The 13,754-nt window shown below is 38.0% G+C and overlaps 1 protein-coding gene across 6 annotated transcripts in view; it reads right to left on the bottom strand.

Annotated features, from left to right (window-relative positions):
• CNTLN (centlein) overlaps nt 1–13,754 on the bottom strand; it is a 338,923-nt gene that overhangs the window by 133,351 nt on the left and 191,818 nt on the right. For all 6 annotated transcript variants that reach the window (XM_017545934.2, XM_017545930.2, XM_017545932.2 and 3 more), the window contains exon 13: nt 9,785–9,885. In XM_017545934.2, coding sequence (XP_017401423.1) covers nt 9,785–9,885 — 101 coding nt within the window. The remainder of the gene's footprint in view (nt 1–9,784; nt 9,886–13,754) is intronic.

Genomic DNA, 13,754 nt, shown 5'->3' with positions numbered 1-13,754 from the left:
AAACCATCATTCTCAGCAAACTGATGCAAGAACAGAAAACCAGACACGGCATGTTCTCACTCATAAGTGGGTGGTGAATAATGAGAACACATGGACAAAGGGAGGGAAACATCACATACCAGGGCCCACTGAGGGGAGGCAAGGGGGGGGATAGCAGTGGTGGGTGATTGGGGAGGGATAGCATTAGGAGAAATACCGGATGTAGATGACGGGGGAATGGATGCAGCAAACCACCATGGCACATGGATACCTATGTAACAATCCTGCACAAGCTGCACATGTACCCCAGAACTTAAAGTATAAAAAAAAAATCCTGTCATTTCAACCTTCTTTATTTTTTCAAATTAGTTACTGAAGCTATATACGAAATATAGTTATCTTGAGTTTAATAAAGAAATAATCCTCTTGCAATTTGACAAGTGAGACATTCCCTATTGCTGGCCATTTTTAGGTTAGTTGTCAAGGAGGTTGCAGATCTTAAGCTCTCCAAGTTTCCTTCTAATGGTAAGATTTTGATTCTAAGAAAACAATGAGAACTAAATTATCTCCCAAAAATTATAATGCCAAACCAAAATATTAATGGATTATTAATATTGAGCACTATAGTACCTATAAAACTGTAAACAAAAAATACTAGGAAAACTTTATCAATAAATAACAAAATTGAGTATCATTTATGCTTATAAAATATCTGTAGAATTTTTGTGTGTGGGTACATAGATTTATCTATAGGGTACATGACATATGATACAGACACACAATGCACAATAATCATATCAGGGTAAATGGGGCATCCATCACCTCAAACACTTTTACATTACAAACACTCCAACAACTAAACTATTTTTTAATGTAGTCACCCTGTCATGCTGGCAATTACCAGGTCTTATTTCTTCTTTCCAACTATTTTTTTGTAATCCATTAATAATTACCACTTCCTCCAACTACCCTTCACAGACTCTGGTGACCATACTTCTACTCTCTAGCTCCATGAGTTCAATTGTCTTAATTTTTAGCTCCCATCAATAAGTAAGAACATATAAGGTTTGTCTTTCTGTACCTGGCTTATTTCACTTAACACAATGACCAAATTCATCCATCTTGTCACAAATTACAGGATTTCAATTCTTTTATGGCTGAATAGTGCTCCGTGCTGTGTATGTATCACATTTGTTTTATCTATTCATCTGTTGATGAACATTTGGGTTGCATCCAAATTTTGGCTATTATGAATAACGCTGCAATAAACATGTGAATTTGGGTATCTCTGCAATATACTGATTTCCTTTCTTTTGGGTACGTACCTAGCAGTGTGACAGCTAGTTCACATCACAGCTCTATTTCTTTTTTTTTTTTTTTTTTTGAGACGGAGTTTCGCTCTTATTACCCAGGCTGGAGTGCAATGGTGCGATCTCGGCTCACCGCAACATCTGCCTCCTGGGTTCAGGCAATTCTCCTGCCTCAGCCTCCTGAGTAGCTGGGATTACAGGCACGTGCCACCATGCCCAGCTAATTTTTTGTATTTTTAGTAGAGATGGGGTTTCACCACATTGACCAGGATGGTCTTGATCTCTTGACCTCGTAATCCACCCGCCTCAGCCTCCCAAAGTGCTGGGATTACAGGCGTGAGCCACCGTGCCTGGCCCACAGCTCTATTTCTATTTTTTTTTTTTTTTCCTGAGACAGAGTCTTACTCTGTCACCCGGGCTGGAACACAATAGCACAATCTCAGCTCACTGCAACCTCCACCTCCTGAGTTCAAGCAACTCTCCTGTCTCAGCCTGCCAAGTAACTGGAATTACAGATGTTGTGCCACCACACCTCTCTAATTTTGTATTTTTAGGAGAGATGGAGTTTCAGCATGTTGGCCAGGCTAGTCTTGAACTCCTGACCACAAGTGATCCACCCGCCCTCAGCCTCCACAAGTGCTGGAATTATAGGTGTGAGCCACTGCACCCAGCCTAATTCTAATTTTTTGAGTCAATTGCAAACTATTCTCCATAGTAGTTATACTAATTTACATTCCTACCAACAATGTAGGAGTTCCCTTTTTACCCACATCTTCTTATTGCCTGTCTTACGGATAAGAGCCATTTAGGCTGGGATGAGATGATATCTCATTTTAGTGTTGATTTGTATTCTCTGATGATCAATAATGTTGAACACATTTTCATATATCTATTTGTAAATGGTATGTCTTCTTTTGAGAAATGCCTACTCATAGCTTTGGCTAATTTTTTAATTGGATTATTAAATTTTTTCCCATGGAGTAGTTTTAGCTGCTTATATATTCTGGTTATTAATCCCTTGTTAGGTGAGTAGTTTGCAAATATTGTCTACCACTGTGTGCATTGTCTCTTTGATCTGTTGATTGTTTCCTTGCTGTGCAGAAGCTTTTCAGCTTGCTATAATCCCATGTGTTCATCTTTGCTTTGTTTGCCTGTGCTTGTAGGATATTACTCAAAAGATCCTTCCTCAGTCCAACGTCCCGGAGAGTTTTCCCAATGTTTTCTTTTAGTAATTTCACAGTTGAAGCCTGAGATTTAAGCGTGATTTGATTTTTGTATATGGCAAGAGATAGGGGACTAGATTCATTCTTATGCATATGGATATCTAGTTTTCCCAGCTGTGTTTATTGAAGAGACTATACTTTTCCCAATGTATGTTCTTGGCAACTCTGTAAATAATTAGTTCATATGGACTTATGGACATATTTCTGGGTTGTCTATTAGGTTCCATTGGCCCACGTATCAATTTTCATGCTGTTTTAGTTACTATAGCTTTATAGTACAATTTAAGAAATGTGATTCCCCTAGTTTTTGTTCTTTTTGCTTACAATAGCTTTGGCTATTCTGGGTCTGTTTTATTCTACATAAATTTCAGGATTGTTTTTCTATTTCTGTGAAGAATGTCATTGGTATTTTTATAGGGCTTGCAATGAATCTGTAGATTGCTTTAGGTAATATGGACATTTTTAACAATATTGATTTTCACAATCCATGAAGAGGGGATGGGATGTCTTTCCATTTTTTTGTGTGTGTCTTCTTCAATTTCTTTCATCAATGTTCTATAGTTTTCGATGTAGGAAGATTTTTCACTTCTCTGGTTAAATCCTAGTTACTGAATTTTATGTGTAGCTACTGTAAATAGAATTATCTTTCTTGATTTCTTTTACAGATTGTTTGCTAATGGCATATAGAAATGATACTGATTTTTGTATGCTGATTTTGTATCCTCCAACTTTACTGAATTTGTTCATCCTTTCTAATAATTTTTTCATGGAAAATTAAGTTTTTTTTAATGTAAGATCATACCATCAGCAAATAAAGATAAGTTGACTTCTTCCTTTCTAATTTGAATGCCATTTCTTTCTTTTCTTTTCTCTCTTTCTCCCTCTCCCTTTCCTTCCTTTCTTCTTTCCTTCCTTCCTTTTCATTCATTCATTCATTCATTCATTTTGTAACTACTCTATCTAGGACATCCAGTACAATGTTGAATCACAGTGGTGAAAGTAGACATTGTGGTCACGTTCCAAATCTTAAAGAAAAAGCTTTCAGTTTTTCCTGATTCAGTATGATGCCAGCTATAGCTGTGTCATATATGCTTTTTACTATGATGATGTATGTTTGTTCCAATAAAACCAGTTTTTTAAGAGATTCTGTCATGAAAGAATGTTGAATTTTACTGAATGCTTTTTCAGGATCAATTGAAATGATCATATGGTTTTTGTCCCACATTCTGTTGATATGATGTATTACACTAATTAATGTGCAAATGTTGAACCATCCTTGCAATCTGTGGATAAAGCCCACTTGGTCATAATGATTTTTTAATATGTTGCTGAATTCAGTTTGCTAGTATTTTGCAGAGATTTTCTGCATGAATCTTCATCAAGAATATTGAACTGTAGTTTCCTTTTTTTGATGTGTCTTTGCCTAGTTTTGGTATCAAGGTAATATTGGCCATGTAGAATGAGTTTGAAAGTATTCCCTCCTCTTCTACCTTTTGGAATAGTTTGAGTAAGACTGGAATTAGCTCTTCTTTAAATGTTTGGTAAAACTCAGCAGTGAAGTCACTGGGTCCCAGTTTTTTCTTAGCTGTGAGGCTAAGTATTATGGCATCAATCTCATTACTTATTATTGTTCCATTCAGGTTTTGGATTTCTTCATGGTTCAATAATCTTGGAAGGCTGTATAAGGATTTATCTATTTCTTCTAGATTTTCCAGCTCATTGGTATATAGCTGATATGTAGTTGGCAAATAGTTGATGATGGTAACAACCAACAATGCTTTAAATTTCTGCAGTATCTGTTAACAACGTCTACTTTTTCACCCCAATATTATTTATTTATTTTCTCTTTTTCTTTGTCTGGTTAAAGGTTTGTAAATTTTGTTTAGCTTTTTGAAAAACCAACTTTTTGTTTTAATGATTTTTTCATATTGTTTTATTCATTTTAATTTCATTTATTTCTGCTCTAATCTTTATTATTTCTTTTCTTCTATTAATTTTGTGTTTGGTTTGCGCTAGTTTTTCTAGTTCTTCAAGATGCATCAAGTTATTTGAAATTTTTCTTCTTCTTTGATGTAGACATTGATAGCTATAAACTTTTCTCTTAGTATTGGCTTTTGCTGTATCCCATAGGTTTCAGTATGTCGGGCTTCCATTATCATTTGTTTAGAGAAATGATTGAATTTCCTCCTTAATTTCTTCATTGAGCCACTGGTCATTCAGGAGCATACTGTTTAATTTCCATTTGTCTGTAGAGCTTCCAAAATTTTTCATGTTATTGTTTACTAGTGCTATTCCATTGTTGTTGGGGAAGATGCTTGATATTATTTCAATTTTTTTTTAATGTTTTCAAACTTGTTTTGTGGCCTAACACATAGTCTATCCTTGGGAATGATCCATGTGCTGCGGGAAGAATGTGTATTCTGCAGACATTGGATGAAATGTTCTGTAAATATCTATTAGCTCTATTTGGTCTACAGTACAAATTAATTCCAATTCTTTGTTGATTTTCTATCTGGAAGCCTGTCCAATGCTGAAACTGGGATACTGAAGCATTCAGCTATTTTTGAATTAGGGTCTATATTTCTCTTTAGCTCTAATAATATTTGCTTTATATATCTGGGTACTCCAGTGTTGGGTGAATATATAATTACAACTATGATATCATTATATAATGACCTTTGTCTCTTCTTACAGTTTTTGCTTGAAATCTATTTGGTCTGATATTAGCATAGCTAATCCTGCTCTTCTTTGGCTTGCACTGGCATGGAATATCTTTTTCCATTTGTTTATTTTCAGCCTACTGTATATGTCTTTTTACATATGAACTGTTTCTTGGACACAACAAAGAGTGGCTCTGATTTTTACATGTTTCAGCTGCCCTATGTATTCCAATTAAAGAGTTTAGTCCACTTACATTCAATATTATTACTCATAAGTAAGGACTTACTCCTGCCATTTTGTTACTGGTTTCCTGGTTATTTTGTAGTTTTCTTTTCCTTCACTAATTCCTCTTGTTTTCCTCGTAGTGAAGGTAATTTTCTCTTACCTTCTTCTCCTAAAATAGAAAGAAGATTTTATTTCTTCCTTTTTATTTTTTGTGTGGCCATTGTATGGTTTTTCATTTGAGGTTACAATAAGTGTTGCAAATACTATCTTATAACCCATTATTTTAACCAGATTGATAACTTAATGTTGTTTGCATAAACAAACAAGCAAAAGAAAAACTGATAAAAATTATATTACTTTGTCCAGCCTCTTTTTAACTTTTTGTTGTGTATATCTTATTGTACAATGTCTTGAAAACTCTTTACACTTATTTTTTTATTGGCTCATCTTTAAGTCTTTCTACTTTAGATATAAGTAGTTTCTATACCACTGTTACAGTGCTATAATACTGTATGTCATTCTGTGTACTTACTATTGCCAGTGAGTTTTGTACTTTCAGATTATTTATTACTCATTAATATCCTTTTTTCTGATTGAAGTATTCCATTTATGACTTCTTATAAGATAGGTCTGGTGTTGATGAAATCTGCAGCTTTTATCTGTTGGTGAAAGTATTTCTCCTTCATGTTTGAAGGATATTTCTGAAGGACATATTATTCCAGGGCAAAAGTTTGTTGTTGTTGTTTTTTACTTCAGCACTGTAAATTGTCATGCCACTATTTCCTAGCCTGTAAAGTTTCCACATAAAAGTCTGCTGCGAGTGCACTGAAGCTCCATTGCACATTATTTGCTTCTTTTCTCTTGCTGCTTTTAGGATCCTTTCTTTATCCTTGACCCTTGGGAGTTTAACTGTTAAATGCCTTCAGGTTGTCTTTTTTGGGTTAAATCTGCTTGGTGTTCTACAACTTTCTCACAGTTAAATATTGTAATCTTTTGCTAAGTTTGAAAAGTTCTGTTATTTTTCCTTTGAATAAACTTTGTACCCATCTCTTTCTCATCCTCCTCTTTAAGACCAATAACTCCTGGATTTTCTCTTTTGAGGCTATTTTATAAATCTTATAGGCATGCTTCATTGTTTTTTATTCTTTGTTCTTTTGTATCCTCTGTGTATTTTTTTTTTTTTTTTAGATTGGAGTCTCATTCTGTTGCCCATGCTGGAGTGCAGTGGCATGATCTTGGCTCACAGCAACCTTTGCCTCCCAGGTTCAAGTGACTCCCCTGCCTCAGCCTCCTGAGTAGCTCAGATCACAGGCATGTGCCATCGCACCAACTAATTTTTGTATTTTTAGTAGAGAAGGTGTTCTGCCATGTTGGCCAGGCTTGTCTCGAATTCTTGACCTCAGGTGATCCTCCCAACTCAGCCTCCCAAAGTGCTGGGATTACAGGCATGAGCCAACATGGTCCCCCTGACTGTGTATTTTCAAATAGCCTGTCTTCAAGCTCACTAATTCCTTCTTCTGCTTGATCAATTCTGCTATGAGGAGACTCCAATGCAATTTTTATTCCAGAGTTTCTGACTGATTCTTTTTTTATTTTTTCAATCACTTTGTTAAATTTCTCTGATAGAATTCTGAAATCCTTCTCCATGTTATCTTGAATTTCTTTTAGTTTCCTCAGAACAGTCATTTGGAATTCTGTCTGAAAGGCTACATATCTTTCTGTCTGCAGGATTGGTCCCAGGTACCTTATTTAATTTCTTTGATGAAGTCATGTTTTGTTAGTATATTAGTCTGTTTTCATACTGCTATAAAGAACTGCTCAAGACTGGGTAATAAAGGAAAGAGGTTTAATTGACTCACAGCTCAGCATGGCTGGGGAGGCCTCCGGAAACTTACAATATGGTAGAAGGCAAAGGGGGAGCAAGGTATCTTCTTCACAAGGTGGCAAGAAGAAGAAACGCCAAGCAAATGGGGAAAGAGCCCCTTATAAAACCATCAGATATCATGAGAATTCACTTACTATCATGAGAATGGAAGGGGGAATCACCCCTATGATTCAATTACTTCCACCTGATCTCTCCCTTGAGATGTGGGGATTATGGGCATTATAATTCAAGATGGTTTTGGGTGGGGACACAAAGCATAACCATATCACTTGGATAGTCTTGATGCTTGTGGATGTTTGCTGGTGTCTGGGAATTTAAAACTTAGATACTTATTTTAGTCTTTGCAGTCTGGGCTTGTTTGTACCCATCCTTCTTGAGAAGGTTTTCCAGGTATTTGAAAGAACTTGGGTGTTGTGATCTAAGCCATATCTGCATTAGTGGGCACCCCAAGCCCAGTAACACTGTGGTTCTTGCAGACTTCTAGAACGAATGCCTGGGAAGTCTTAGATAACATCCTGAAGAATTCTCCGGATTACCAGGCAGAGACTCTTGTTCTCTTTCCTTTCTCCCAAACAGAGTCTACTTCTCTTTGCTGAGCCTTCTGGAGCTAGAGATGGGTGACAAATGCACCCCTGCGGCCACCATCACTAGGACTATGCTGGGTCAGACCTGACACCAGTATATCCCTGAGTCTCACCCAAGGCTCAATGTAGCTGCTATCTGGCTACCACCTATGTTTGCTCAAGGCCCTGGGGCTCTGCAAAGAGCAGATTGTGAAGCCAGCCAGACTTGTGTCATTCCCTCCAGGGTAGCAAGATCCCTCAGGCCCTGGATGGGACCAAAGATGCCATCTAAGAGCTGGGGAGTAGACTAAAAAACCTTAGAAATCCACCTGGTGTTCTAGTCTACTGCAGCTGAGCTGGCACTCAAACCACCAGACACAGTCCTTCCCACTCTTTCCTTCCCTTTCCAAAGGCAAAGGAGTCTCTCTCTGTGGTCACCACCACTGCAGTCCTACAGGGAATACTACCAGGCCACTGCCAATGTTCCTTAAGGCCCAACGTCTCTTCAGTCAGCTTGTCGCAAATGCTGCTAGACCTGGAACTACCCTTCAGGGCAATGGGCTCCCCTCTGGCCCAACGCAGGTCTAGAAATGCCAACTAAGAGCCAAGACCTGGTATCAGTGACCCCACAAGCAGCTTGGTGCTCTAACGCATTGTGGATGAGCTGGTACCTAAAGTCAAGACAAATTACCCTCTACTTTTCCCTCTGCTTTTCTCAAGCTGGAGTCTCTCACCACAGCCACCCCAGCTGGGATACACTGGGTTTCACCTGAAGCCACCACATCTCATAGTCTCAGCAAAGACCCACAGTGTACCATCGGGGTATCACTGCTGGTTATTTAGGACCCAAAGACTCCTTAGTCAGTAGGTGATAGATCCTGCCAGGGCTGCATCCTTGCCTTCAAAGCACCAGGTTCCCTTCTATCCCAGGATGTATCCAGAAATGTCATTCAGGAGCTAGGGCCTAGAATAAGGGTCTCATAAATCTAACTACTGCCCTATCCTACTGTGGCTGAGCTGGTGTCCGAGCTGCAAGACAAAGACCTCTTTACTCCTTCTCTCCTCCTCAAGCAGAAAGAAGGGGTTCCTTTTAGAGGCATGAGCCATGCTGCCTAGGAATGGGAGAGCAGTAGCACAAATACCCCATCAGCTGCCCTGGCTGGTAACTCAGTAAGCCACATGCCATCCAAGTCCACTGGCTCTGAACCCAGCTCAGCACTAGGGCTTGCCTAGGAGTTGAAGTCATTGTAGCCTAGACTGTCTTTTAAGTTTACATAGAGCCGTAGAGCCCTGTGGTGATGAGGCTTGCCAGAACCCAGGATCCAAGCGCTAGGATGGGAGATTCTCCTCTGGACAGGTCTGGTCTAAATGCTCTTTCTGCGGGCAGGCATCACATGCATTCATCCCAGTTTTGCTCTCTGCTATGACAGGGAAGGACTGAGTTCAAGGCAAAGTCCAACAGTCACTGCATTCTCCCTCCCCAAAGTGTACAGTTCTCTCTCTATGTCATGTGGCCACTGCCGGGAAATCAGGGAAGGCTGGCCTTAGTAATTTAAGACAGTCTTTCCTGCCCTCTTGTAGCCATTTGAAGTTAAAACCCTGTACTGTGAGTTCTCACCTGATTTGGGGTTCTTATGTAGGTGTTTTTTTGTTTGTAGATACTTGTTAAATTTGGAGTTCCCACAGAATAAAGCCTTCTATTTGGCCATCTTGTGGCACCTTCTCCCATAGATTTTTTAAATAAATTATAAATCTGACTTTTAGATGTTCTATTTATTTAATTTTCTCATGATGAAAATGTTACTGAGTTATCAATGAATGAAGTATTGAAAAAAGGCATAAAAAGAGTAAGAATCTTAAAATAAATTGAAACTAAAATACCAAGAATTAGATCATTTTAAATTTCCTCAGTTAAACATTTATCTTCTGAAAATTTACCTTCTCTTCTCTCTGCCATACATCTATTCAATTCTTGTATTGCTGCCTTATCAATAGATATATGTACTTTAAGTTCATCTAATTCTTCTTCAAGATTCATCCTATGAAAAAGCAATAAACATTTATTTAAAACCATATTGTTTTATTAAAAAAATACATTAAATCTATATATTTAAATATATTTTTAATATATTAAAGTCAGTAAAGATATTTTAAAATATATAAAATGGAGAACAGTAAAATAAAAGCAAAAATATATCAATGATATTCACAGGCTGGGTGCAGTGGCTCATGCCTGTAATCCCAGCATTTTAGAAAGCCGAGGCAGGAGGATCACTTGAGACTAGAAATTCAAGACCAGCCTGGGCAACACAGACAGATGCTGTCTTTACATTAATAATAATAATAATAGCAACAACCAGACCATCATAGTTATGTGCACCTGCAGTCCTAGCTACTGGGGATGCTGAGGCAGTAGGACTGCCTCAGCCCAAGGCTTCAAGGTTACAGTAAGCTATAATTTCACTGCTGCACTATAGCCTGAGCAAAAGAGTAAGCCCTTGTGTCCAAATAATAATAATAATAATAATAACATGCACAAATCCTAAAAATTACAGTTGAATTTACTGAGGATCTGGAAAATCAAATGTTTTAAGTAAGTAATTCCTGTTAACTTTATCTCAGTAAACATGCTAAACACTTAAAATACGGACTACATAATTTTAAAAGTTATGTATTTGGTTGCTCAATCACTTCCTGGTTGTATTTAGACAACATGTCTCACTCTGTCACCCAGGCTGAAGTACAGTGGCACAATCATGGCTTACTGAAGCCCCTACCTCCCAGGCTCAGATGATCCTACCACTCAGCCTCCCAAGTAGCTGGGACTACAGGCATGTGCCACCAAGCACAGCTAATTTTTTGTACAGTTGGGATTTTACCAAGTTGCATAGGCTGAACTCCTAGACTCAAGTGACCTGTTCATCTTGGCCTCCCAAAATGCTGGGATCACAGGCATGAGCCACCACACCTGGCCTATTCAACCACCTCCTAACACACAGATATTCTAGGCAAACCAGTAATGAAAAATTTAATACATAAAGCTCAAAACTAGAATGGTAAATTCCTAGATGCCAAATAAAGGCAAAAAGACTTCCCAGTAAAACAGAACTGAGCTACCATGGTGAGTATTTGACCAAGATCATATACTTTGCTATAAAAAAAACCTCCTGGCACTAGGTAATTTATAAAGAAAAGAGTTTCACTTGACTCACAGTTCCACAGGCTGTACAGGAAGCATGGCTGAGGAGGCCTCATGAAACTTACATACATGGCAGAAGGTGAAGGGGAAGCAGGCAGGTCTTACATGACTGGAGCAGGAGGAAGAGCGCACAGGGGGAGGTGCTACACACTTTTAAACAACCAGATCTTGTGAGAACTCACTCACTATCATGAGAAAAACTAGGGGAGAAGTCCACCCACATAATCCAGTCACCTCTCACCAGACCCCTCTTTCACCATTGGGGATTACAATGCGACATGAAATTTGGCCCACATCCAAACCATATCAGATGGACTTTTAGACCCATGGCCCTACCTTGCTGACAGACAAAAATGAGCTAACTATCGGAAACTGGGAGATAACAATTTGCTGAAGGAAAACATGAATATCTGAGCTATCCATTGACTCTGACTTGCTAACCACTTACAATGGTGTTTCCTATACTCTGGTATGAGGACCACAATTTAAAATCTATTTCTCACTGGACAAATGATATAAAACAACTGTATTCAAACACTGGACAACAGGCAGCGCAGAACTATAATCCCTGAGAAAAAGCAAATAAACAGAGAGCCCCTAATGATAGCTCGACATCTGCCTGGAAGCACTTTCCAGACCCTGATGCAGGGAGAGGGGTACCAAGAAGAATACAACAGTCTCACTGAGTTGAAACAAGAGACTGGAGTTTGGGAACTCTGAACAGCCAGAATTGCTGAGGCACACTACCCAATGAGGGGGAATCCACAGTGGAAAATAGCTAAAGAAATCTGTATAAGAAGTCCTTTGAGTATGGGGCTAATCTTTTTTTTTTTTTTTTTTTTTTTTTTTGCATATGCATAGTATTAAACACAACAAGGGCAGGCAAAGAACAACAGCAGCATTAAACATAATATTCCCAGAATATTTCTCACACAGGATTGGGATACATTTGAGTTGTGACCAGTCAGAGAGGAGAGAATCTTAGCTGAACATCAGCGACATTCAGTAGAGAACACAGAAGGTTAATTCTAATGAGTAGAGATAAACAAGCCTCTAGTAAATGAAGCTTGTGTTAAAAAAGTGTTTTTAAAAACTGAAAATATTTAAACTGAGATTTTAACACACCTTTCTCAGCAACTGATAGAAAATGTGGACAGATACAAGTAAGAATAAAGAATATTTGAAAAACACTATCAAAAACCTAACTGAATGTTTATAAAACACTTTATACCCCAAGAACAGCAAAACAAACATTCTTTTCAAGTGCCATGGAACATTCATGAAGATAAGACCACATGCTGGACATAAAACAATTCTCAATAAAGCTGAAAGCATTTTAAAATCATGCAAAGCATCTTCTATGCCCATAGTAAAATAATAAAATTAAGAATATCAGAAGGATGTCTGCAAAATCTGAAAATATTTGAAAGTAAAGAACCTATTTCTGACAAAGAGGCTCTGCTTAACCTTCTCCTAAGCCCATCTGTGCACTTCCTTGTAAAATCCAGTTTTAGCAAGAAACTCCACTAAGTCCGTTTAGCAAGAACCCTACCCCAATATCTAAATCAAGGTCAATATCTAATTGGGTTCCTCATCCTCGACCATCTCGTAGGTGGTATCTGATCACCCTGGCCTGTCTTCAGTCAAAGCCCTGATAAGGTCAGGTTAGCCAGAATCTCCCTTACCCTTGATGCTTCCTCTTAGTAATTTTCCAATCCACTGGCCTCCTCTACCTTAGCTATGAATTCCCACTTGCCCATGCTGTATTAGGAGTTGAGTCCAATCTTTCTCCCCAACTGCAAAATCCGATTGCAGTGGTCCCTACCTATCATGATTGTCATGAATGAAGTCCTCTTTACCAAACTTTAACAAGTTTCATTGAATGATGTTTTTCTATAACACTTCTAAATAGTTCTACTTCCACTGAAAAATCCAAGAAGAATTAGGAAATATTTTGAACTTAGAAAAATTTAAAACACATTTCAAAATTTGTAAGCCACAGCAAAAGCAATGCTTAGATGAGTATCTATAGTGCAACATATAACACTTAAATTACAAAAAAAGAAATATCCATAATGATGTAAGCTTCCAATTTAAAAATATAGGAAAATAAGACAAATCAAGATGAACACTTTTCATATGTTTATTGGCCACTGGGATGTCCTCTTATGTGAAATATCTGTTGAAGTGTTTTGGTCATATTTCTATTGGGTTGACTGTCCTTTTCTTATTTAGTCATAGGAATTCTTCTTATATTCTGAGTACTATTTCTTTCCTGGACATATATACTAAAAATATCTTTTTATACTCTAAAAGTTGCCTTTTAATTTGTTTAATGGTATCTTTTAATGAATATAAATTCTTAGTTTTAATATAGGCCAATTTATCAATTTTTCATATCTATGTAATGCTTTTTATGTCAGGTTTAAGAAACTGGCCAGGTGCAGTAGCTCATACCTATAATCCTAGCACATTAGGAGGCTAAGGCAAGTGGATTGCTTGAGCTCAGGAGTTTGAGACCAGTCTGGGCAACATGGCAAAACTCCATTTCTACAAAAATAAAAAAAAATCGGCCAGGCGTGGTGACATGTGCCTGTAGTCCCAGCTCCTCGGGGAGCTAAGGCGAGAGAATTGCTTGAATTCAGGAAGTTGAGGCTTCCGTGAACTGAGACTGTACTACTGCATTCCACGGGGGTGACAAAGTAAGAC

This window comes from Cebus imitator, unplaced genomic scaffold, assembly GCF_001604975.1.
Source record: "Cebus imitator isolate Cc_AM_T3 unplaced genomic scaffold, Cebus_imitator-1.0 Scaffold183, whole genome shotgun sequence".
NCBI lineage: Eukaryota > Metazoa > Chordata > Mammalia > Primates > Cebidae > Cebus > Cebus imitator.
This window is presented reverse-complemented; position numbering and strand designations above follow the sequence as displayed.